Source organism: Geotrypetes seraphini, chromosome 9 (genome assembly GCF_902459505.1).
Source record: "Geotrypetes seraphini chromosome 9, aGeoSer1.1, whole genome shotgun sequence".
NCBI classification, from domain to species: domain Eukaryota; kingdom Metazoa; phylum Chordata; class Amphibia; order Gymnophiona; family Dermophiidae; genus Geotrypetes; species Geotrypetes seraphini.
The window spans coordinates 176,594,760-176,620,903 of NC_047092.1; the positions used below are offsets into that span (position 1 = coordinate 176,594,760).

The 26,144-nt window shown below is 39.9% G+C and overlaps 1 protein-coding gene across 5 annotated transcripts in view; it reads left to right on the plus strand.

Moving 5' to 3' along the window:
* The window catches only part of FXR1 (FMR1 autosomal homolog 1), a 138,280-nt gene that overhangs the window by 82,771 nt on the left and 29,365 nt on the right, over nt 1-26,144 (plus strand). For 2 of the 5 annotated variants that reach the window (XM_033959391.1, XM_033959387.1), the window contains exons 12-15: nt 4,606-4,813; nt 6,315-6,518; nt 14,926-15,126; nt 15,798-15,878. In XM_033959391.1, the coding sequence (XP_033815282.1) occupies nt 4,606-4,813; nt 6,315-6,518; nt 14,926-15,126; nt 15,798-15,878 (694 nt within the window). The remainder of the gene's footprint in view (nt 1-4,605; nt 4,814-6,314; nt 6,519-14,925; nt 15,127-15,797; nt 15,879-26,144) is intronic. The other 3 variants (XM_033959389.1, XM_033959390.1, XM_033959392.1) reach the window with 3 other exon arrangements.

The window sequence follows — 26,144 nt, forward strand, 5'->3', positions numbered from 1 at the left end:
ATGTAATGACTTACAATCCTGAACTGGGAAAACTGATGAAAATCATAAGACCTACAGATACTACTCCTGGAGGATGAGTCACATAGATTTTTTGTTCAGTGCTGGTCTTCAAACAGTCCAGCTAATGTAAAACAAAGATTTGTAATATGTCATCTATATGGGAAAAGATACTCAAAGATATGCTCATGTAAGTGATCGTGAATAACAATCTCTCACACTTTAGGCCAAAAGACTATTGGAAACAAAAAATGTCTTCTTCCTTGACGGGAAATAAGGACTTTTTCGCTCTCAATAGTAAAGTAACCAATGTGAATTCAGTAAACTAAATATTTCTGTTCAGGTTTTTGCCAATGCCTTTTCTCAAAGTTCTTAACATTAAGGCATTTGAACTATTACTCTTTTGTATTCCTGAAACAAATTATCTCAGTGATGTTGAGGAATGGGGAAACCTTTCTTCCAGTCTCTTAACTAGATGTCTGTTTTCAAATAGCACATATTGTATATTAGGCCTTTGTTCTGTTTCTGTATTTATGGCTCTGCATGATGCCATAGTCAAAACTGTCAATGATCCTGTGAATAGATTAATTGAGGGTGTAATTCCACAACATTTAAGGGTAGCCTCTGTCACTTCTCTTTGAAGAGTGAGAAACTTGATCCTAGTTTACCAAATAATGGTCAGTCTCCAATTCTGTTTCTGGAAAAACTTCTCAAATCTGGTCTTTCAACAGTTTCAAGACTTTATAGACCAAAACAATTTATTTGGCTTTAGGCCTAAGCCTAATATGGAGAGACTACCTATTTCAGTTCTGGACATGATCAAATTAGGTTTTGATTGGGGATTACAATAGTTTACTGTCACTTAAGTAAATATATTTAATTTGTTATTCCTTGTAGTTTTACTTAAGTATTTAAAATACATTTATTTTTACTTAAGTACTTTGACCAACTCTGCCCATTTTCATGTCCTCGTTCATGTCTTGCAGCATAGAACTATTTTAGTCTCTTGGGTGCATAAGGAGAGGAATGACCAGTAGGAAAAGGGAGGTGATAATGCCATTGTATAAGTCTCTGGTGAGGCCCCAATTGGAAAACTGTGTGCAATTTTGGAGACCACACCTTCAAAAAGATATAAATAGGATGGAGTTGGTCCAGAGTTGCTACAAAACTGGTTAGTGGCCTTTGTCATAAATCGTATGGGGACAGACTTGGAGAACTTAATATGTATACTCTAGAAGAAAGACAGGAGAGAGGGGATACGATAGAGATGTTTAAATATCTCCGTAGCATTAATGTACAAGAGAAGAGTCTTTTTCAAATGAAAGAAAACTCCGGAAGGAGAGGGCAAAGGATGAAGTTAAGAGGTGATAGGCTCAGGAGTAGTGTAAAGAAAATACTTATTTACAGAAAGGGTGGTAGGTGCGTGGAATAGTCTCCCAGTTGAAGTGGAGGAGATGAAAGACTGCTTTCTGAATTTGATAGTGTGGTATAGGCATGTGGAATCTCTTAGGAAGGAGATAGTGGATGATGGTGAAGGGCAGACTGGATGGACCATCATGTTTCTTTCCTCTGGACTGCTTCAAGATTCTTTGGGGGTGATTTACTAATGGTTAGTAATCCTCCTATACTTTTACAAAACAGCAATAATGGAAAGTTAAGCACAGGAAAAGGCTATAACTCCCCAGCTTTATACAGTGCTGTAACTTTGCTTTTTTGGAATGTTAGCACAAATCAAGATACAAGAGAATTAATTCCATTGCTATTCCCATTATATACGAGGGTGGCTTGAAAGGTTTGGTAAATTCCAACGGGTTGAAAAAACTGGAAATTTGCCCTCAATGTAGGCTATGTTAAGAAACTTGTTAGAGAACCGACTAAAGGGAATGCCACTCTAGACCTAATCCTAAATGGATTAGGGGGACCTGCGAAAGAAGTGGAAGTAGTGGGACCGTTGGGAAACAGCGTTCACAATATGATCAAGTTCAAAGTTGAAGTAGGAATACCAAAGGGAAAAAAAACCATAGCGACAACTTTTAAGTTCAAGAAAGGAGACTACAGAGTGATGAGAGAAATGGTAAGGAAGAAACTTAGGAACAACTCAAAGAAATGGCAGACTGTAGAGCAAGCCTGGTCTTTATTCAAGGACATGGTGATCGAGGTGCAAAATCTGCATATCCCAAGATTCAGAAAAGGATGCAAAAAGAATCAAACAAAAGACCTGGCGTGGATAACCAAAGAAGTGAAGAAAGCGATAGGTGATAAGAAGAATTCATTCAGGAAATGGAAATTAAGCAAAACTGAGGAGAACTGGAAAGAGCACAGGAAGTATCAAAAAGAATGTCACCTTGTGGTCAGAAAAGCCAAAAAGGAATACGAAGAAAGGCTAGCCAAAGAAGCGCAAAATTTCAAACCGTTCTTCAGATATGTTAAAGGGAAGCAGCTGGCTAGGGAGGAGGTGGGACTGCTGGATGACGGAGACAGGAAGGGAGTGGTAAAGGAGGAGAGAGAAGTGGCGGAAAGACTAAATATGTTCTTTTCGTCTGTATTTACAAAAGAGGACACATCTAACATACTGGAACTTGAGCAAATCTTCAAAGGAGACCAAACAAATAAATTAACATCCATGGAAGTAAGCCTTGAAGACGTAGGTAGGCAGTTAGAAAAATTAAAAAATGACAAATCGCCATGCCCGGACGGAATCCACCCTAGGGTACTGAAAAAACTAAAGGAGGAAATAGCGGAACTACTACAGAAAGTTTGCAATCTATCCCTGAAAACAGGAGTGATCCCAGAGGATTGGAAGATAGCCAATGTTACGCCCATCTTTAAAAAGGGATCAAGAGGTGACCTGGGAAATTACAGACCGGTGATCTGACCTCTGTTCCGGGGAAAATGGCGGAAGCACTGATAAAAGACAGTATCGATGAGCATTTTGAAAGAAATAAACTTCTATTCACAAGCCAACATGGCTTCTGCAAGGGAAGATCGTGCCTAACGAACTTACTACATTTCTTCGAAGGAATTAACAATTGGATGGACATAGGGGACCCCGTAGACATCGTATATTTAGATTTCCAAAAAGCCTTTGACAAGGTACACCATGAACGCCTACTTCGGAAGCTGAAGAACCTTGGGGTGGAAGGAGACATACATAAATGGATCAGGAATTGGTTGGCAGGTAGGAAGCAGAGGGTAGGAGTGAAGGGCCATTACTCGGACTGGAGGAGGGTAACGAGAGGTGTCCCTCAGGGGTCGGTACTCAGACCGCTGCTTTTCAATATATTTATCAATGACATAGAAAGAGGGACGAAGTGCGAAATAATAAAATTTGCAGATGACACCAAACTATTTAGTGGTGCTCGGAATAAAGAGGACTGCAAAGAATTACAAAGGGACCTGAACAAGCTAGGGGAGTGGGCGACGAGATGGCAGATGAAGTTCAATGTAGAGAAATGTAAAGTATTGCATGTAGGAAGCAAAAACTTGAGGTACAGCTATACGATGGGAGGGATGTTATTGAGTGAAAGTACCCAGGAAAGGGACTTGGGGGTAATAGTGGCTAAGACGATGAAGCCGTCAGCACAGTGTGCAGTGGCCACTAAGAGAACGAATACAATGCTAGGTATAATCAAGAAGGGTATTACAACCAGATCGAAAGAAGTTATCCTGCCTTTGTATCGGGCGATGCTGCGTCCGCATCTGGAGTACTGCATCCAATATTGGTCGCCGTACCTTAAGAAGGATATGGCGATACTCGAGGGGGTTCAGAGGAGAGCGACATGTTTGATAAAGGGTATGGAAAACCTTTCATACACTGAGAGACTGGAGAAACTGGGGCTCTTTTCCCTGGAGAAGAGGAGAATTAGAGGGGATATGATAGAGACTTACAAGATCATGAAGGGCATAGAGAAAGTAGAGAGGGACAGATTCTTCAAACTTTTGAAAACCACAAGAACGAGAGGGCATTCGGAAAAGTTGGAAGTGGACAGATTCAAAACCAATGCTAGGAAGTTTTTCTTCACCCAACGGGTGGTGGACACCTGGAATGCACTTCCAGAGGGCGTAATAGGACAGAGTACGGTATTAGGGTTCAAGAAGGGATTGGACAATTTTCTGATGGAAAAGGGGATAGAGGGGTACAGATAGAGGACTACTACACAGGTCCTGGACCTTTTGGGCCGCCGCGCGAGCGGACTACTGGGCACGATGGACCTCTGGTCTGACCCAGCAGAGGCACTTCTTATGTAAATATAACTGTGTTTTGTTCGGGTTTTTAAAAAATATTTGTTTCATTTGTTTTTTTACCAAACTTTTCAAAACACCCTCATAAATCTTTATATAAATAACTGAAATTTGGATAAAATTTTTAAATGGCAAATGCAGTGTAGAAGTAAAATTTAGTTTGAATAGGTTTATAAATCCATAACATGTGGCTTTTCCACTTACAATAGACATATTCTATGTAACTATACAAATATGTAACCCAATATGCCCATAGTTGTGAAATGGGGAAAGCCTCCTTAGTATATTTGAGTCATAGTTATGCATAGTGTTTATTAGCATTAATACAGTTTAGCTTATTTCCCAGTTTTTCTCTTAATTACCCAGGAAGTGGAGCAACTAAGGTTGGAAAGGCTTCAAATTGATGAGCAGCTTCGTCAGATTGGCATGGGTTTCAGACCTTCGTCTACCAGAACAAATGAAAAAGAAAAAGGATACACTACTGATGAAAGTACTGTTTCCTCTGTTCGGGGTAGCAGATCATATACTGGAAGAGGCCGAGGTCGCAGGGGCCCTAATTATACTTCTGGTTATGGTAATTTTTGTGTTTATTTAAAATTATATATTAATAGAATTGTTATTTGTGTAAAAAGTACCTAAGAGGGAGTGCTGAAAAGTTCTCAGCCCAACCAACCAACTTCCTAAATTTTGAGCATTATTTGCCACTGTAGCTGGAAAGAGTGTTTTGACGTTGTTTCAGATCATTGATTGAACCATATCCACATCATTCTCTTTTTGGTTGGGCTGAGAACTTTTCAGCACCCCCTTGTACAAACTGCTTGGGCTTATGTAGCTGCTTATAAAATTACTTCATGTTTAGAAAGCACTTAAATCGTTATGGTTTCTCTTTCTATTCCTTCCCTCCCTCCATCCCATTGTCCACCATCTCTCTCCCTCTCCTCTGTTTTTAGACCCATTATTCCCTCCCTCTCCCACCCTCAGTCCGGTATATGCATGTCTCTTTGAACCCCTCTTCCCTCCCTCCGTGTACTTCTACACCTGGTCCCCCTTCCAAAGGCCTGGTCCCCCTTCCAAAGGCCTGCATGTTCCCCCGAAAGCCTGGTCTCCCCGGTCTCCCGCTCTTACCTCCCGCTGTTACCTGCTCAGATACTGGTAATTAAGTCAGTCTGCAGAGAGGATCGCCGGTGCTGTAGTGATCATTGCAGGCTGCCGCCGTCCTCAGGAGTACGTTCAATCTGCCGCGATCCTGCCTCTGACACCAGAGGAGGGACGGGACTGCGGCAGATTGAATGTGCTCCTGCGGATGATGGCAGCCTGCAAGGATCGCTACATCACCGGCGATTCTCTCTGCAGACATACAGGATCAGTTTAGGACTTCACCATCAAGTGTGACCTCATCTCCCCTGCTTGTCTCCAGAGAACATTCTCTACCCTTAATATAAAGGGCTTTAAATAGTTCTCTTCTGGTCTACAAGGATAAATTCATTGCCCAGTGATACAGGCAGGCCCATGTTCTATTACATCACATCATTTACAGGTTACATTATGGGAAAGGACTCATTTTAAAACCGGACAAACTGAGGTCCTGCTGCAGTTACCTTTTCATTATCTTTGGCTGGATAGTAGTAATGAATACTAGGTTAAATCTCTGCCTGTGTTGAAGTAATGACTTAATTGAAGGTGGCCCAGTTGGGAGAAGGTGGACCATGACACTAGGATCTGCTGTATTGAAAACTAAATTGCTCCAATTACAGCATGATCATTTTTAATAAGGACAATGTTGAAGTGTGTGTGTCCATATGTCTCTTTATTTATTTATTTTTAACTGAAGCTACCACAGTTAACCCTCCCTCTTTACAAAATTGTAGTGGTAACAACTCCAATGCTCATAGAATTCCTATGAGTGTCAGAGCTGTTATCACCATAGCCGGCGCTCAAAACCACACTACGGTTTTGTTAAAGAGGTGGGGGGGGGGGGTGTTAATGAGGCATAGGAAATTCTTGAACTCGTATCCTGGGACTTGACTTGTTCTATCTAACTTTCTGATTCCAGTTTTAATTTTCTTTTTCAAAAGGTACAAACTCTGAGCTATCTAATCCCTCTGAAACTGAATCTGAAAGAAAAGATGAACTGAGTGATTGGTCACTGGCAGGAGAGGATGACAGGGAAAGCAGACATCAGCGTGACAGCAGACGACGTCCAGGAGGAAGAGGACGAAGTGGTTCTGGGGGTCGAGGGCGTGGTGGGTCCCGTGGTGGCAAGTCTTCTATCAGCTCTGGTAGAATTTATTGATCTGTATTGGGATTCATTTTTGCTACAGAAACCAGTGTTTACATGTTAATAAATTAAAAGTATAAGAAGAAAGTAAATTGGAAACATTACCATAGGGCATTTACAGTGGGCTGGCAAAATGTTTACTTTTTTTCATATCAAAATATAAACTTTTTTTTTTTTAAATCTGGCAGTACCTTCTTTAGAAATTATAATGCCATAATTCATCCATAGAAGTTAGTAATTAATGAAAGGGTTTAAATTAGCTTTTCTGTTTTTCGATAACGGGCCAACTACATTTGAAAAAGACCAGCAGACTTTCCTGACTACATTACATTACATTTTATTTCATTAATATCATTTATCTACCATCAATCTACAACTAAGTTCTTAATAATTTATAAAAATATATACATTATATTACAAAAGAACAGAAAACTGATAAACACCAACATGTATAGTACATTAAAGAAGCAAATCTAGTTTAAGAAAAGGTCTTGGCACTTTTCAGTTGAAGCCTCAATGGCTTCATAAAACATAAGTTTTTCATAAGTAGCAAATTACTAGTAATTCTCAAGATGTAAGCTTTGTAGAGCATTCCATAATAATGGAACCACAACTTTGTCTAAAAGAGGAACCACTAAAATACAGATCTGCAAAATATAATGAACAAGTAGGAATACAAGTCTGCAAAATATGTATCAAAAGGATATAAATCACCTCACTTTACTATTCCTGAATACCAGATTCAAGATATTAAATCTGATCCTCCAGGCTATTGACAACCAGTTAAGATGAAGCAGAACAATGATACTGTCATATTGCTGTTGCATTTCTACAACATATGAGATAACTTCACCCACCTTATACACAATACAGTAATGAAGAGCGCAGAGTTCTAGAGCCTGTGAAATTGTTCTGAACTTTTTAGATGAAAGGAATAGCTTAAGCCAATATAGCAGTCTTTTTTTTTTAATCAAAAACCACACTCTTAAACCCCTTAACATGATTCAAGTTTATTTAAAATTTCTTATACCGCCTAATCAAACCTAAGTGGTGTACAATAATGTTAAAACCATCAATTAACTAAAATACAGTTTAAAAACACACAACACTAGGGCAAGTACTAACTTTAAAATTGGATAATCTATTAAATTAAATTTTCAGCTGGTATAGCAACAAAGGGGCATTGGCATGAGAAATTATCGTTGCCATACTTCTACCCCTCCTCAAAGTTCAGAGTTCAATACTAATCAATGTATAGTCATCCTGTTTTATATTACCAAAATATAATTTGCACAAAATTCCTTTGCTTTATCCTATGAATCTCTAATAGTAAAGAAAAACTGAATGTCAGCATAGATTCTGTAAACTACACAAAATAATTAACACACTGCATATTGGCTCAAATAGATATTAAATAGGGAAGTAGTCAATATGGAACCCAGAGGAAAAACATGTTGTGAAAGGAACTCATTCAGAGTTAGTATCCCCAATTATAACTTGTTGATAACATCCAGAAAAATATGATCAAAACCATAGTAGGCCAGGGGAGAGGGTTTCTTGGCAATTCCAAGAGATACTGGGCAAAATGATAAAATTTTGTGACTACTGGTATGAAATACTGCTGACTAAATTCATGCTGGAAAATATCCAGAAAATTATTTTCAGTTAAAAAAAAGAAGTCTGGTATCTAAAGTAAAGCAACTTTCTTTACTCTCTGCAAACATATGAGGAGATGCTGAAAAGTTCTCAGCCCAACCAAGAAGGGAATGACGTGGAGCTATAAAACTTAAGTTATTCACCCCCTAAGTTCAACACGCTTGACACACTGTGTCTGAAGTTTCTGTAACCCTTCCATAAAATACTCAGTATGGTCACTAAAATGCCACTCCACTGCTGCAATCATCTCCGATTCACTCATAAATTGTTGCTCCTTCAAACTCTTTTTAAGAGTTGGAAACGGAAAATAGTTAGATGGAGCAAGATCTAGTGAGTAGGGTGGATGGGCTATACCAGGGGTGTCCAATCCGCGGGCCGCATGCGGCCCCATGAAGAATTTTGTGTGGCCCCACTCGTGCTCGAGGACAATGCAGTGTTTTCCTTCTGCCGCTCCCAGCTGTTTAACGTCTTGCCGGCTCCCTCCTCCGTCTTGCAGCGTTCACTCAAAGCCGCTGGCCCAGAAGGGAGAAAGGGAGAAGGGCGTGTTGAGGGAACGCTTCCAGATCAGCCACGGGAGGCGCATGGGAGCCGCTGCCCGCGGCTTTGAGTGAACGCTGCAAGACTGAAGAGGGAGCAGGAAAAAGGTAAACACCCATGGCCCAAAAGGGAGAAGGGTGTGAGACTTGAGAGGGAGGGAGCATAAACTTAGGAAAAATGATGGAAGGAAGGAGGGAGAGGCATGAACTTAGGACACAGAATGAAGGGAAAGATAGAGGAGAGCATGAGCCATAAGATGGAAGAATGGAGGGAATGAGGGAAAGAGATGCAGAGGTGAGGGAGATAATAGAAAGGGAGAATTGGGTGTCAGAGAAGGAAAGAGATGGTGCAATTGGGGAGATAAAGAAAGAGAACTGTTGGGCAGAGAGAGGAGGGACGGAGACAGAGAATTATTGGACATGGTGGTGGGAGAGGAGTGAGGTAGAGATGCATATGCGCAAAGAGAAGGGGGGAGAACATGCTGGGCCGAGGAAGCCTGGATGTTGGGGGATTTTTTTTTTGGGGGGGAGGGTATTAAAAGAAATGCCAGATTGGGCCTGGGGGGGAGAGCTTATGGGGCTAGAAACAGAGGACAGAGAGAGATGGTGGGCAATGGTCTGAAGGGACAGAAGTTGGACCTGGGGTGGTGTGGAGGAAGAGGGAAAGAGATACTTGAAGGGAGAACTGTTGGCAAGAGAAAAGAAGAAATGGTGGACCTGGGAAAGAGATGGGATGGGGGCAGTTGGGAAGAGAAAGGGAGAGAAGTTGGATCTAGGGATGGGAGGGAGAAATAGAAGGCAGAGAGAAGCAGCATCTCTCTTTTTTTTCTCCATTTCATTGTTCAGCATCAAGGGGGGAGAGAAGAAGAAAAATAGAAAAGAGAGAGAGCAAAATTTTGGACCATGGAGATAGAGGAGGAGAGATGGAACCATGGAAGGGCAGGAGGGAAGAGAGCTAGGATAAGACGATGTTAGGGATAGAAAGAAAGGGACAGGGAATTATAGCCTGACCAGTGGAGAGAGGGACAGGGAGTTATAGCCTGACCAGTGGAGAGAGGGAGGGGGATTCTGAAAGTGGTAAACCATGTGGATGAGGTCAAAAGGGAGATGACGAGTGAGAGAGCAGTGAGTACAGTGGTAGAAATGTGGTAATGGGGAGTAGATAGAAGGGAATAGGAGGCTGGGAAAGGAGTGAGATGGGAAATGGGAGAGCTATGGACTGAGAGAAGATGGAGAATTGAGAGGTAGCTGAACATTTAAAAAGAAGAAGGGTGAGAAAGAAAGCAGGATTTGAGTGGACAGAGGCAGAAAATAAAAAGTTAAGAAAGCTGAAAGGGAAAAATCAATACATTGGAGATAGGCATTAGAAGGAAATGGAATGACAGAAGAGGAGAAAAAAATGGACAGCAGACACTGGAAAGAGAATTAGCTGAAGATAGAGAAAAAGCAGAAAGAGAAACTGGGAAAACAAAACATCCAGACAATAAGGTAGGAAAAAATTGTTTTAATTTGAATTTATTAATTGGAATATGTTAGCTTTGGGATATGTGCATCACAATTATTTTTGTATTCAGTGGTGTAGTCATATACAGCTGATTTGGGGGAGGGACTGGAGCCCAAAATTAGTGGATGAGCACCAAAGTTTCTACCCCGCCTGAGTGCAATTTATAAATACTTGACATCTTCCTCCAGTCTGGCAACTCAAACTCTCCAAGCTTTGCAGCCAGTGGCAGTATCCTCAAGCTGCCACTGCTTTCATGCATGCATGAAAGCCAAGGGGGGGGAAGGGAGGAGGGAAGGCAGCAGCTCTGCAATATTTCTGCCAGCTGCAGAACTTGGGAATTTGGAGGGGGAGGAGGTGGCTGTCAGTTGGTGAGGCTTGGGGATCCCTACTAGCTACAGCAGGGGAAATATTCATTTTGAGGGAGCCTAAGCTCAAAGTGGGAGGCCCAAAAAAGCAGTAATATTTACCCTGATTAAACTATCCTCCACGTGCGCTGCTGACAGCTGATTCAGCATCTCCGCTCTGATGAAGCTCACCTCTGAAGACGCTCACCGTAGCTGTAATAGAAGTGAATGGGAGAACCAGGAGCGCGCATCCCTGCTCATCAGAGTGGGGATGCGGAAGCCTGTGGCTGCTCCCACTGTCAACGGTGCACATGGAGGGATCACTCAGTCAGGGTAAGTATTACTGCTTTTTGGGGTTCCTCTCCACAGTGTCCCTTTAATGAAAGTTTATTATTAGATATATACATCTTCTATATTAGTGATTGCAGTTTTGGGACCTGCTCAACCTTTTTTTTGTTCATCGGCTAGTGTTAGTGTTTGTGCGGTCCCAGAAAACGTTTTTTCGGCCAATGCGGCCCAGGGAAGCCAAAAGGTTGGACACCCCTGGGCTATACGCTGAAACTCCTATTGCGTCAAGATATCCATCGTTTTGCCACCCGTGTGAGTAGGTGTGTTGTCTTGCAAAAACAGAACTCCTTTCCAGAGCTTCCCTCTTTTTTTTTTTTTTTTATTTCATTGCCTTCTTTAATTGGCACAGCAAGTTACAGTAGTATTCTGCATTAACTGTTTGAGTCCTTGGAAGATAGTCATTACAATACCTTCCTTATCCCAAAACACCTGTGGCCATGACCTTTCCTGCTGACTTTTGCTTCTTGAATTTCCTTGGCCTTGGAGAACCTGAGTGCCGCCATTGCACGGACTGTTGTTTTGTCTCAGGATCATAGAGTTGTAGCCATTTCATCAATAGTAACTAGTTGTTCCAAAGGTTTGGCACCAGTTCACTGAAAATGCTACAAAATCAACTTTGAAGTGTCCACTCGACATTTGGGCACCCACTTGGCTGACAGCTTCTGCATACCCAGCTGCTTCTCAATTATACACCCAACATGTTCCCTGGATATCTGGAGTCTCAGCAATTGTTTAGCCAATATTCGCTGATCTGCTAAAATCAGATCATGGACATGGTTAACAATTTCAGGAGATGACACCGTTTGAGGCCTCCCAGACCTTGCTGCATCTTCAGTCTCAAAATCTCCACTTGAAAGTTTGCACACCACTTCTTCACTGTGGAGTATGATGGGCTTTTGTCACTCAATGTTTCCATCATACATTCATGGATTTCCTTTAGCAGGAATAGAATTAGGAATTTGACACTTGAAAATTACACACTTTTATTGACGTGGTTCAATCATTGATCTGAAACCGTCAAAACATAACATTACGATTCTACAAATTGGCATGTTGCAAAATAAAATAATGCTCTTTTCAGCTACAGTGGCAAAATATAACTTAGAATTAGAAAATTGGTTGAGCTGAGAACTTTTCTGCAACTCCTTGTAGGTAAATTTGAGAGAGGTCAAAAAAATAATGCTCATTTGATCTATTTTCAATATGCAGATGATATAAATTGTGACATGATTGATCATCAAGATCAATCAGACATTACAGCATTAAATTCTAAACTCTTTGACAACATATGAATGAAACTTACCATAACCCTGAAAAAACTAAAGCTTTGATGATGGTTACAGATTCTTCTGTCATGATAGTAGTAATTTAGTAGTTTTATGTGGAAGAGGAACTGTCCTATATATCTTAAACAATGCTTTTATAAGCTACGATTGATCAAATCAATGAAACCCCTTTTTCTCACTGAGAGTATTAGTTCTTTCATTGGTCATAAGCAGTATTGACTGTTGCAACTCATTGCATTCTGATGTTCATCAAACTTACATACATCAACTTCTATTAATCCAAAACATGTCATTCAAGTTTATACATAGAGCTAAAATAAATGGGATAATTTATCTCTTTTGTTGAAAAGCAAACACTGGTTACCAGTTACAGATAAGGTTACGTTTAAGATACATCAAACAAGACTACCACACTTCTTCATTCCTCCTCGGGGCAGTTGGATCTATGCAATTTAACCTTTTGGTAGTTTCATCTTTTAGACAAATACTTTGATAACATCTGGAACTCCATTTTTAGTGTAATAGGTCCCACAAACTGGAGCAAGTTCCTCAGCTATCTTCACTTTGAATCCTATTGAACATTTAGAAGGAACCTGAAGACATCTTTTTAGGGATGTGCTTGGTTTATTCTTGTTCATGAAGAGAGCCAAGGTGGCTACACAGAGCGGAACGTGTGACAATTTGGCAGCTAAGTTTTTGTTTACTCTGATCTATTAATATTGTATTTCTTTTTGTGTCTCTTAAGTTTTGTTTATAAACCACTATGACCACATTCCTGTAATGGTATATGAAGTTTTAAGTAAACTTAAATTAATTACAAACATTAGACAGAAAAGTGGTAAATGAATAAGAGAATAGCAGTGAAGGAGCAAGGATAGGTAAGAGGGGGTTACAGACATTGTGCCATCCCAGCCGCTCATGGAAAGCTCTGGATCTTTGGGGATGACCTGAATTTTGCTTAGGTAGGTGCAGAAGTATAGATTTAAAGGGGGAAGCCAAAAGGGTTATGTAATCTATTCTTCTAATATCAGACAAGATCCACTACAGGTATGTTTATCATTGATGCTGAAACATTTAAAATAGCAGAGGATCCACCAATTCCCTATGTAGTTTTTTTTTCCAGTGTATCACTACCTGTACAGTTAGAAATTCTCATGATTTAAGCCACTCTTCATTAAGACTCCAGGCAATCTAAATTATACAAAAGCAGAAACACTTTAAAAATAATCATAATATGCAATAAATTAATGAATTTTCACTTAACAGCACAAAGAAAAAAATACTAAAAGTCAAATAGTACATTACTTAAACAAACATTATTTTGCTAGAACTTGCTTTATACAGTCATTTTAGAATCATTGTTCTGTATATGGACCTGCAGTGATGTTACTACAGGAACTGCTTACATGCTGTTTTTCCTGATATATACCGTAATGCAAATGTTTTCCCATTCACAATCCCTTATGGTAATGTTCATTTATAGCCATATATGATTGTTTTTTCCTAATTTAGTTTTTTAATCTTTCTTGCTCTCGGTTAATAGGAAAGCACTGCTATACAGAATCCAGAGGTCTCAATTGTTTTATACTGAGAATATATACTGTGGTTGCCTAATTTTAGAGCTGCTTCTATATGGAATATTTTCTTCTATGTACCAAGACTCAGTGGGATATTCTGCCCACAGGCATTAACTTAAAAAACAAACTGTCATATCAAGGAGTTCCTATTGATGGGTTTTTTGAATAATGATTGCTTGACCGTCAATAGTACTTCTAAAATTCTGGGTTTTATATTAGATTCAATGCTAACCTTTGAGCCCCAAATTATAAGAAGATTTCTTTTTCAAACTCAAGCAGTTGGGGTCTCTTCGTCCCTGTTTTTATGAAGACAATTCTCTGTGCGTTCAAGCCATAGTGCCATCCCAAATAGATTATTATAACTCCTTTTATTCTGGGATTCTAGATTATTTTATGAAAAACTTCAATTATTGCAAAATACTGCAGCAAGATTGATTTTTAGGAAGTAAAAATTTGATAATGTTTCACCTTTTGTTGATTGCTCTTCCCTGGCTCCCTGTTTCAAGCATGGGTTATCTTTTTTTAATAGCTTAATTAGTATTTTTAAAAAATTGATGGGGAGGGCACCATACCATTTTAAAAATTAATAAGTTAGTGGCATTTCCTCCTGTTAGAAATTCCTTTAGGTATAGAAACAATATTATTTGTCATTTAAATCTACCCTCTCTATAAGAAAAAATTGGAATTATAATTTTCTTATAAAGTGGTTCAGACTTGAAAGTTTTCCTATACTACTTTTCACAATGTTTAAAGATGTATTTGTTTCAAAAGTTTCTTCTTTCACACTAATCTTACTATTTGTAATAATTTTATTCTAAACCACCCTGGACCCTTGTAGTGGGATAAAGCATTTTGCAAATGTTGGATTACATACATTACATGATAAGAAATGTAATTTTTTAATTAGGCTACTATTCCTTTTATAGTACAGAAATTAAATATGAGAATTTTGTGAATGCTCTACCCAGTAGCCCTAACTACATTTTTCATTTTCTCTTTGTAGATTTTTGGCAGCAATCCAAATTAATTTTTCAAGGGTCTCATAATTTTAACTAGCACTTCTATTTAGACTAATGTTACTGGAAAAAAAATATATAGCTGATTTGTTTTTGTTTAAGAATATTTTGTCTAAAATAAACTTTTATTGTACCTTTTAGTGCTTAAGGACCCAGACAGTAACCCTTACAGTCTACTTGATAATACGGAATCAGACCAGACTGCAGACACTGATGCAAGTGAATCTCACCACAGCACTAATCGTCGTAGGCGCTCTCGCAGGCGAAGGACTGATGAAGATGTAGCCCTGATGGATGGCATGACAGAGTCTGATAATGCTTCAGTAAATGAGAATGGCTTAGGTATGTCAGTATTTCCAGGGTGACATGGTCTTTCTACAAACAGTATAGCAAAATTCTGTTTTTATCACTGGTAAATATATTATCATGTAATTATGCAATAATGTAAAAACATATATAAGGCATAAGCACTGTTCAGACGCTTGCATTTTTCATCTTTATACTAATAATAGCTGACTTTGAAATAGGAGGCCATGAAAATTAGAGCACAAGTGGTGAGGTGGTTGCTTCTAAAATCAAATGTATGATTTGGTCTTTATGGTACTGTTAGGATTGACCTTGAATACTACTGGACACACTTCTGAAATCATGGTTTCATGTTAACCCTGATATCTGTTACTTTGTAAATGCCAATTTTTACTCATGCATTTTTAACATTTGACCAATTTTATTAATCATTAATAAAATACAGGAGTCATTTGAAAATTAAGTACTGCTCTAAACAGTAGCTAGATTTAATGGTAAATCAGTTAAGTTTTTAAGAATTTGGCTGAGTTTTAAGTAATATTTTAATTGACATAGATAAATCAAAATTGTTAAATTTATTGTATTCCCTTTTACTTAGTATGTACAATTTTTTATCATCTCTACTGTTTAAACTGCAGTACTTAAAACATGAAAATTATTATGATATCAGAATATTAAAAAATGTGTGATAAACTTTGCAATTTCAGATGATAGTGACAAAAAACCCCAGCGACGCAATCGTAGCCGCAGGCGTCGCTTCAGGGGTCAGGCAGAAGATAGACAGCCAGGTAAATGTGGTGATGGGACTTTTGGCACCTAAGAATCACAAGCATGAAAAGTGCAGTGTGTGGTTGTTTTTTATTTTTTATTTTTAGATTTATCTGTACAGTGCACAAAGTTATATTTATCACAGCCCTTTGTAAAGAAGGAAGAGGTGTGTTACTTGTGACCCACCTAATGAACTAATATTTGAAATGCACCTTTTTGCTGTATTGAAATAGTTTGTGTCTTTCTAATAAGATCACTCATATTTTATCATCTACTTATGCATACTAACATTTCAGATCAAATAGCAGCATTATTAGCTGGTTCACTCAAAATAACTCACGTGGGTTTTGGCCCTATTGCTTGCCCTTTCTTTGGTTTGTTTACTGCTGCTGTTTGGTCTGGTTCTCTTAACTTCTGATTGATTGTTTTTGATTTTCACACTTTTTAGAATAAAAGTAAAGGCCATATTACATGTGTTAAAATATCCACCCTTAGCTATTGGCTACTAGCAGGATGCCTGTTTAATAGTGTTCTTTTAAGAGTCAATAGAACAGCATCCTTTTTCATTTAATTAGGAAAGATACAAGTGGCAAATCTGGAGAAGTTTCCTAAGCAATAATATTACTTCAGAAGTTATATAAAAATCAAAAGTGTACAAGCTATATATTGTCTTGGTGATTTAATTGCTAACTGAATTGTCTGAAAACAGTATTTTGCTGCTAGTATTGCTGTGTGATTGGTGATTACTCCTAAGTGAATCCTGTGCAAAAAAACTGAAAATTCTGCACATACTATGTTAAAACTCTGCATATTGTATTTGTAATTTTCTTGTTCAGAATTCCCCCATTATAAGGCTTCCCAGGCATGAAATCATTCCCCAGCAGCCGTTTACCTCATGTTCCATCTTCTCCAGCTCTTAGCTTATATCCCTTTCCCTCCTCGCCCGATGTTTAGCCCCCTTATTTCTCTGCCCCTCTTTCAAGGTGAGTTTCTCCTTTTTCCTCCTGTACCACTCCCTCAATTCAACTGCTTTGTACTCTTTAGCAACTTTAACAGTTCCCCCGTTTTCTTTCCCTAATGCCCTGCAAGGCCCCAGTTCTGTCTATCCCCAAGATTTCTCCCATCTTACTTTTCTCTAGTCCCCATGACATACACATCTCACCCACATTTCTTCATCCTCCCTCTCCTAATCAGTGCACACGAACTGCATCCATCTTTCTCTTATCAACAGCAGAAGAATTGTAGCTACACGTTTAGGTAATGTCATCTTGTTGACTCTCACCCTTGCCCAAGAAAGCAAGATGAAAATGGCTTCTACAGGGATCTCCTCAGGACCACTAAATCAGGTACTTGTTGTTCCCCTCCCCCCCCCCCAACAGCAGGACCTTAAACTGGGACAGACCCAGGTCCCAAGTAGTAAAACAGATTTTATACTGCTTATGCTAGGAATAAGTAGTGGATTTCCCCAAGCCATCTCAATATGGGCTTTTCTTTTAGGAAATTATCCAAACCTTTTTTAAACCCTGCTAAGCTAACTGATTTCACCATATTCTCTGGCAATGAATTCCAGAGTTTAATTACACACTGTGTGAAGAAATATTTTTTTCCAGTTTGTTTAAATCTACTAATTAGTAGCTTCATCGTAGCTCCCCCTAGTCCTAGTATTTTTGGAAACAGTAAACAAGCGATTCACATCTAACCTTTCCACTCTACAGGGTATTTTATAGACTTCTGTCTTATCTCTCCTGAGCCATCTCTTCTCCAAGCTGAAGAGCTCTAGCTGCTTTTCCTTATAGGGAATTTGTCCCATCCCTTTTATCATTTTTGTTGCCCTTCTCTGTACCTTTTCTAATTCCGCTATATCTTTTTTGAGATACAGCAACAAGAATTGCACACAGTATTTAAGTTGTATCATAGAGTAATACAAGGGCATTATTACATAATCATCTTTGATTTCCATTCCTTTCCTGATAATTCCTAAAATTCTATTTGCTTTCATAGCCGCCACCGCACATTGAGCTGAGGGTTTCAACATATCCTCAACAGTGACACCTAGATCCTTTTCCTGAGCACGAGTCCTAAAGTGGAACCCTGCATCATGTAGCTATAGTTCAGGTTCCTCTTTCCCACATGCATCATTTTGCACTTGCTCACATTAAACGTCTTCTGCCATTTTGATTCCCAATCTTCCAATCTCACAAGGTCCTCTTAAAACTTTTCACAATCCTCTTGTGATTTAACAGCTTTGAACAGCTTTACGTCATCAGCAAATTTAATTATCTCACTAGTTATTCCTATCTCTAGATCATTGACAAATATTTTAAAAAGCAGCGGTACCAGCACAGATCCCTGGGGAACCCCACTATTTACCCTTTTAAACCTACTTTCTGTTTTCTGTCTTTCAAGCAGTTCTTAATTCATAATAGGACATTACGTCCTATCCCATGGCTCTCTAATTTCCTCAGAAGTCTTTCATGATGTACTTTGTCAAATGCCTTTTGAAAATCCAAATACACAATATCAACTGGCTCTCCTTTATCTACCCTTCAAAGAAATGCAGTAGTTTGTTAAGGCAAGATTTCCCTCGACTAAATCCATGTTGGCTTTCTGTCATTAATCCATGCTTATGTATATGTTCTGTCATTTTGTTCTTTATAATAGTCTCTACCATTTTGCCTGGCACCAACATCAGACTTGCCGATCTATAATTTCCCGGATCATCTCTGGGACCCTTTTTAAAAATCAGCATCACATTGGCCACCCTCAGTCTTCGATACTAAACTGAATTTTAATGAAAAGTTACAAATTACTAACGATAGCTCTGCAAGTTCTTTTTTACAATTCTATCAGCACTCTGGAATGTATACCTTCTAGGCCATGTGATTTGCCACTGTTCAGTTTGTCAGATTGACCCATTACATCTTACAATGTTACAGAGAGTTGTTTGTTTCTCTGGTTTATCAGAATTGAATACCATTTCTGACACCGTTAACTCCCCTATATCTTCCACTAGCATCTGCAATAGTGTCTCCAGGGTAGCCTTAGTGTATGCCAACATATGTTGAATCCTGGTGCACATGAACAATGTGACAACATAGCTGTTGCTCCTCCACACTGTTACCGCCTCATCCTTCCAATCTCTATGCCAGGAGCACCAGAAACTGTGGTGTCCACATGCCAAGAGCAATCAGGAGACATCAACTGCAGCTTCTCCTGTTGCTACAGTGGCTAAGAAATTCAGAGTGGCACTCTTATGAAGGGGAAAAACAATGCCAAGTCTGACATTCTTAAAAGCACAGATTTCCCTTACTCTTAACAGGACACTTCAGTAGACAAAGGACTAACATAACATTTGTTTTCAAGATGTGATGTAGCTTGGCACAAGAACAAAACCCTAAAGAGACTAACCTGCTCTGTCGTTCCTTCTACCTCAGAGGCTAAAAGACATAAGGCACTTCAGGGATCCTTGGTTGCCCCTATTAACTGCACAAAGCCTTTTCTTTACCTGAAGACTTCTCTAGTTTCAATCTACTCCCACTATTAAGTTTAACTGTCTGAATATTAGCCTGATTCCATAAGACCTGCAGAATGTGTATGGGACCTGACTTCCTAAGGTAATCATGCCTACCAGTCATCAGGGGGGGTTCTGTCCGGAATCAGTTGAAATCCCTGCTATCTCAGAAGAGCCATTATCCTTGGAACTCACAGAGATTCCAGATTACTCCTTCCCTAAATTTCTTCAAAAACGTACCAAAGCGGCATTAGAAAAGGTTCAAAGAACGACCAAGACAATAAAGGGGATGAAACTCCTCTCGAATGAGGAAAGACTAAAGAGGTTAGGGATCTTCAGCTTGGAAAAGAGACAGCTGAGAGGATATATGTTTGAAGTCTACAAAAACCTTAATGGTGTAGAATAGGTACAAGTGGATATATATTTATATATTTTGACTGCATCAAGATTTACAAAGACTAGGGGACACTCTATGAAGTTACAGAGTAATACTTTTAAAACCAATAGGAGGAAATATTTTTTCACTCATAATAGTTAAACTCTGGAACACATTGCCAGAGGACGTGGTAAGAGCGGTTAATGTAGCTGGTTTTAAAAAAGGTTTGAACAAGTTCCTGGAGGAAAAGTCCATAAACTGCTGTTGAGACAGACGTGTGAGAAGCCACTGCTTGTCCTGGATTGTTGGCATGGAATGCTGCTACTATTTGTGTTTTTGCCAGGTACTTGTGACCTGGATTGGCCTTTGTGAAGATGGAATACCAGGCTAGATGGACCATTGGTCTGATCCAGTAACAATATTCTTATGTTCTTATCCCTTCATACCTCTGCCACAGAGCAGGCTAAGTGAGATTTCAACACCACTAGTCTACCAGTCTTCCAAGATCTCCAACTCAAGATTTTGCAGACACCACTCACCACTTCAAGATGTCTGAATGACACAGAGTTCATATTTCACCAAGTCATGTGCACTCCCAGCCACGAACACTCAAACTCAGGCAAACATGCCACTTAGAAAAGAACCAAAAGCTATCAGTTATAATTCACAAGATATACTGGGCATCTATGCTCAATCTGAGGATTGCCACATATCAGCTTCACTTCCTTCACTACTACCATTCTTTACTCAAGAAATTTCCTGACCTTATACACTCCTCTGTAGAAGATTGACAGGTGCAGTTGTCCATTTTAACCCCAGATCTGCAAGAGTGTAGGTTCCGTCTCATCAATTCACTTTGATGCTTATGATACAGCACTTTATACCTTGCAATCACCACATTCCCTGATAGAAAATAGTCCAGCCAGGCACACAAGAATGAATTAAAGATGCAAGGTATGGTGTGCTGTGTTTATACAGTGCCTTATGTGCTAGTGAGGAGTTTATAGGTAACCCTGTAACAAATTGGAAGCCAGTGATTATGAACAAATTGGGGTGTCACATAATTATATTTAAATATACCTTCCAGTAGGCGAATTGCTGCATTTTTAAGCATCTGAAGACTGACAGATCCTAGTTTTGGCTATTGCCATAGTCCAATTGGACACCAATAATCCATGAAGAAAGGTATGTAATGCAGCCACATCAATATATTCCCAAATAGCACAGAGCCGTCAAAAGTACACAAACCTTTTCTGCACCATTTCAAAAATCTGAAATGTAAATGACAGATTAAATATCTGGGAGGTTTTATTGATTTTCAAGTACTCCAAAACTGGCATAGAGCAGCCAAATAGAAATCATTGCAAGTAGGATAGATGAACATAAATCCAGAAGACTTTTTCCACATTCTAAACCAAACGGTGGTCTGTGAGTCATCACAAAATTATGAAAAGACGATTTGAAGAAAAGACAATCAGGCTTATCCACTAGGGTGTAATTTTTTCAAAGAGATGTGGCAATCCATTGGTGCAAACAAATGGGCTCTGAAAATCATCAGCTAGTGGTACTGAGCAAACTTCTACAACCTTCCTTTCCCAAAACCTCTCATCCAAACCCTTAACATTCTTTTCTATCACATTACTATCCTTTGCTTTTGAAGTAGAATTTCTCAAAAGTGCTCACACGGCGGAGCTAATGTTTCAAACTCAGCAGGGCCTGGGTATCTATTCTTATTTCTTCATTTCAAAGTTGGGAGGACTTTGACTGATATTATAGTGCAAAAAGGCATACAAGTCTTGAACAAGTGGGTTATTCATCTCTAATCACGAGTTGTGTAGAAGGCATCTTGTAAATTTTTTCTGGTTCTGTCTCCTGCATCACTGGGCTGGGCTGTAGCTCCTCAGTTTTTACCGTCTATGCGCGAGTAGAAGGTATCTGTCTGATCTGCTCCAATTTCAGTTTGTTGTTTTTGGAGGTTTTTATATTGAATTTGAGGCTTCTTGGTGCTTCAGAGGTCCCCAGTTTACTGGGGTAGCTCGGCCTGGGAGAAGACACAGATTCTGTAGCTATGAGAGCAATCCTTTTACAGGGCTCCTACTTAGCCAGCCTGCCTTAACACCTTTGGAAGGATCAGGGACCATTCCCCTGAAACCAAGGCTTGCTTCTGGGTTGTACCAGAGTTTGAGTGCAGAGAGTGTAGCCCCATGTTGGTCCTGAGAGGACTTTATTGGGTGCTGACTGTGTTCTTCCCACTCCTCTCTCCTACCCTCCCCCATCGACACGTGTGGAGCTATGGAGTTCTGAGATCTTGGTCCTTTTTATGGTCTGACTGGCAGCCTGAAGAAACAAGCATTTGGAGCTTCTTTACAGGCTTCTGGAGGCAGTAATCTTCTCTATCTTCAAGGTGCTGTTTAAGCTGAAGCAGGCACAGCACCATCTTAAACTGTGAATACAGTCCATTGAAGTCTATGGGAGACATGGGGGGGATGCCTTTAATTGCATTTGTGGAGGTTTCTGGGGCTAGGATTTAGATCCCCTACTTCCAAAAACCCTTTTCCTGAATTTTTTTTTAGGTCTCCTAGGCAGTTTTTGGCACAAAAACAGTGCTCCTTGGAGCTGTAGGCTCTGTCATGCAGCGAGCCTTTCCTCAAGTTTATAGAGGCTGAAGTCTCGCACATGGTACCTTCTTTTCTGTCAAAGGTGGTTTTGGCCATCCTCTTAAAGCAGGAACTCTGGCTGTTTGTGTTCCATTTGATGGGTTAGAAGAGAATGTTCAAAGTTTTGGCAGTGCTGGATATTAGGAGAGGAGTTCTCCATTACCTCGAGATGACTAATGATTTTCTCCTCTCAAATCATCTACATTACATTACATTAGTGACTTCTATTCCGCCTGTATCTTGCAGTTCTAGGCGGATTACAAAATAAGCTAACTGGACATTTCCAGGAAAATTACAATTTAGGATTTAGGATTGCAAAAAAGATAACTGGACATTTTCAGGAAATTTACAATTTGGGAGCTGTATACATTGTTGATACTTTGGAGAGAAAAAATTGCAAGAGAGAGTGAGACATTGAGGGAGAATTTACAAGGGAGGGGAAGGACAAGGGGAAGAGTTAAGATATCTGGATAAATTTTTTGAATAGAAGGGTTTTGATTTCTTTTCGAAATGATTTGAAGTCATTTGTTGTCAGCAAGTTGGAGATGGAGTGGTCAAGTTTCACTGCTTGCGTTGCTAGTAGGTTGTCAAACATCTTCTTGCGCTGAGTACCTTTGAATTGGGTGTAGGGAAATGGGGTCTGGGTTCTTCTTTGTCTAGTAGTAAGGTTCCGGTTTAGACGGTTGTTTAGGTAAGTGGGGGCAGTGCCATTTAATGCTTTGAATAGTAGACAGTATAATTCAAATTGAATACGTGCTTGTATTGGTAACCAGTGTGAGTCTAGGAAGGCTGTGGTGATGTGGTCATATTTTCTTAGTGAGTAGATCAATCTGAGAGCTGTGTTTTGTACAGTCTATAGTTGTTTTATCATGTTTGCAGGGCAAGGTAGATAGAGGATGTTGCAATAGTTCATTAGACCTAGGACTAGGGATTGGACTATAAGCCTATATTTCTCTATGTCGAAGAATTTTCTTATTTTTTGTAGATTTCTCATGGTTAAGAATGCTTTCTGGGTAGTCTGGTTGATTTGGACCTGCATTGTGCAGCATCTATCTATCATCACTCCTAGGAGTTTAAGATCGGACTGTATAGGGTATTTGGTGGCATTAATTTCTAATTTTGTAATGGAAGGGATTTTGGCCTTTTCGAGCAGAAGAAATTTAGTTTAGTTAGGAGGCTTCTTGGTGGTGGATGGGGTTGTGAGCTATTGTCCTTGGCTTAGGAGATGGGCTTTTTCCCCAACTGGGAGGGATGCTTTTATGGGTGAACGTTGAGCAGTCTATAAGATTTCTGGGTGAGTGGAGTTTCCTGGATGGTTGAAGATGTCTGTAGGATTCTGTCATAACTGGGATAGGGGATATATAGTACCCTGCTGTTTTCCAATTTGTTAAGAACAGGAAGAGTAGTATGAGGACGTGCATAAGTTTTGTTGTGCGAGGAGTTGTTATGTTATTGTGTGATGGGGTAGTTTTGCCTCTGCCTGAGAGCTGGACGCGAGGTGTAGGCTCCTGAAAGGTCTAGAGCTATATTGGAGAGGAATGGAGGTGCTATGGCAAAGGAAGAGGAGAAATATAGTAGAGAGGTGATTGGCTGTTAGGGTTGGTAGAGTTAAGGCCTGAAGTGGCTTCTGATGTAGAGACTGTGGAGAGGGGGGAAGAAGGCGGCTCCCTTCCTCTCTACCCTACTGGGTTGGTAATGCAGCTGTGCTCTCTTGTGGGCTCTTTGCAAGGTTGGTAGAGTTGGGCCTGAGTGGCTTTTGGCGTTCAAGTCTAGGGGGTGAGAAGAGAAGAAGTCGGTTCCTTACCTCTCACCTCTTCTAGGCTGGGATAGCAGCAGTTCTCTTGAGAGGTTCAATGCAGGGCTGGTGAGTCATCTGTTGGAGTAATTCGCGTTTTCTAGATCAGCGTCCTCCGTCTCTTCGTGCTGTCGCTTCGCAAAGGCACGTGCTAAGGCTAACGAGTCCTAGCTGCCTGGGCTTTCATTTCCAGATGGGTTTACATGGCTATTTCTTCAGTGTATATCACCTATTTCTTTGAGGGCCTACTCTGTTAGGAATGTGGCTTCTTCAAGGGTGGAGTTCTGGGCAATTTCACCCAAAGAGATTTATAGGGCAGTTACGTAGTTCACCCTCCATATGTTCACAGAATTTTACAGGGTGAACATAGTGACACAACTGGGTGCTGCTTTTGGATCCTCGGTATTAGCAGCAAGTTCATCTGCCCCATCCTAGGCTCAAGGGACTGCTTTGGTATCGTATGCCTTTTGCACTAAAAGGGAAGATTACCTCGATAGTCTTCTTTTTCGTAGAAAGGCATGAGTCTTGAAGGCCTTGTCTCAGACATGTATGTATTTCCAGATGCTTGACTTTTTCCTGTCAGCCAGTCTGAAGAGTAATGAGATTTCTCTCTATTGTAAACAGACAAATGAGAGACTGTGAGATCTACATAAGTGTTAGCGCTGGTTGCACTCAGATAGGTGGCTTGTTCAGTTTCACCTTGTTTTATCCTATGCTCCGGTTGGCAATTGGTTTCTTTAATTGTACTCATTTGAGTAGAGCAGATATGACTTTTTTGGGGAGTTCCTCGTGCTCCTCTTATAGTTCTTTGGTATGAACTGAGGAGCAGAGCTGGAAAAAACTGTACATTTCACGATTAGAGGTGAATAACCCACTAGTTCAGGACTCATATGCTTTTCTACTAGAAAGAAGATTATCAAGAGAAGAGCCTAATCTTCCCTTAGACCTCCAAGAACTCACACATTTGTTTTCAAGGAGAAATTCAAGTTGAACTTGCCGGCCGTTATTACTCAAAACCAATGCTAATGGTTGACTTGTCTCTCTGGACCTCAAGGATGCTTTTTTGCACATACCTGTCCACCCTCATCTTTGGCTCTTGTTTATCATTTGTTGCTACCAATACAAAGTCCTTCTCTTTGGTCTGTCCCCCTCCACCCCAAGTATTCACCAGGTTTCTAGCAGTGGCAATTACACATTTACATCCAAATGTGATCAGATATATACAGCGGAACCCAACTTTTTCCCTATCTGAGAAACTAGTTATCAGGGCAGTCTTGTCTTTGTCTTGACAACACTCTCCAAGCCACCATCTTCATGTTTCAGAAGCTCAAATTTCTCATAAGTGACTCCAAAATAACTCTAGCATGAATGCTAAATGATCCACTACATCAGCACCATACTGATGTCCAAAAAGCCAAGTTGAACCTTCCTGAAGACAGGAAAGCAACCCTACAGTTGGTGTGCTTGTACCTCCAAGACTCTACCTTTCCAATCACTTATATCGTTATGTAAGTTCTAGGGCACATGACGTCAATGGCCCACATCGTTCTTTTAGCAAGAATATACATGGAACCCTTCCAGTGGCACTAAAACTTCAGTGGGATCATATCATCCACATGGTCCATAGAAATTACACTCTCAAAGTCTGTAAAATAATCATTAAACTGGTGGTAAGATAAGCCCATGCCAAGTAGCTGCCATTGCCTTCTTGTATCATCACTTTGATAGACATCTTAAACACAGGATGGGAAGTGCATCTCTTACATGCATACCCAGGGCATTTGGAGGAATTAAACTTCCTTTACACATCAGCTAGTTGGACCATCAGGTAGTATATCCGGACCAGCAAACCATCCAAAACTGGGTAAGCAAACAAAACATTCTGGTATGAACGGACAACACAATTTTCATGTTCTACATCAACGAGCAGGGTGGCTCAGGAGTGTT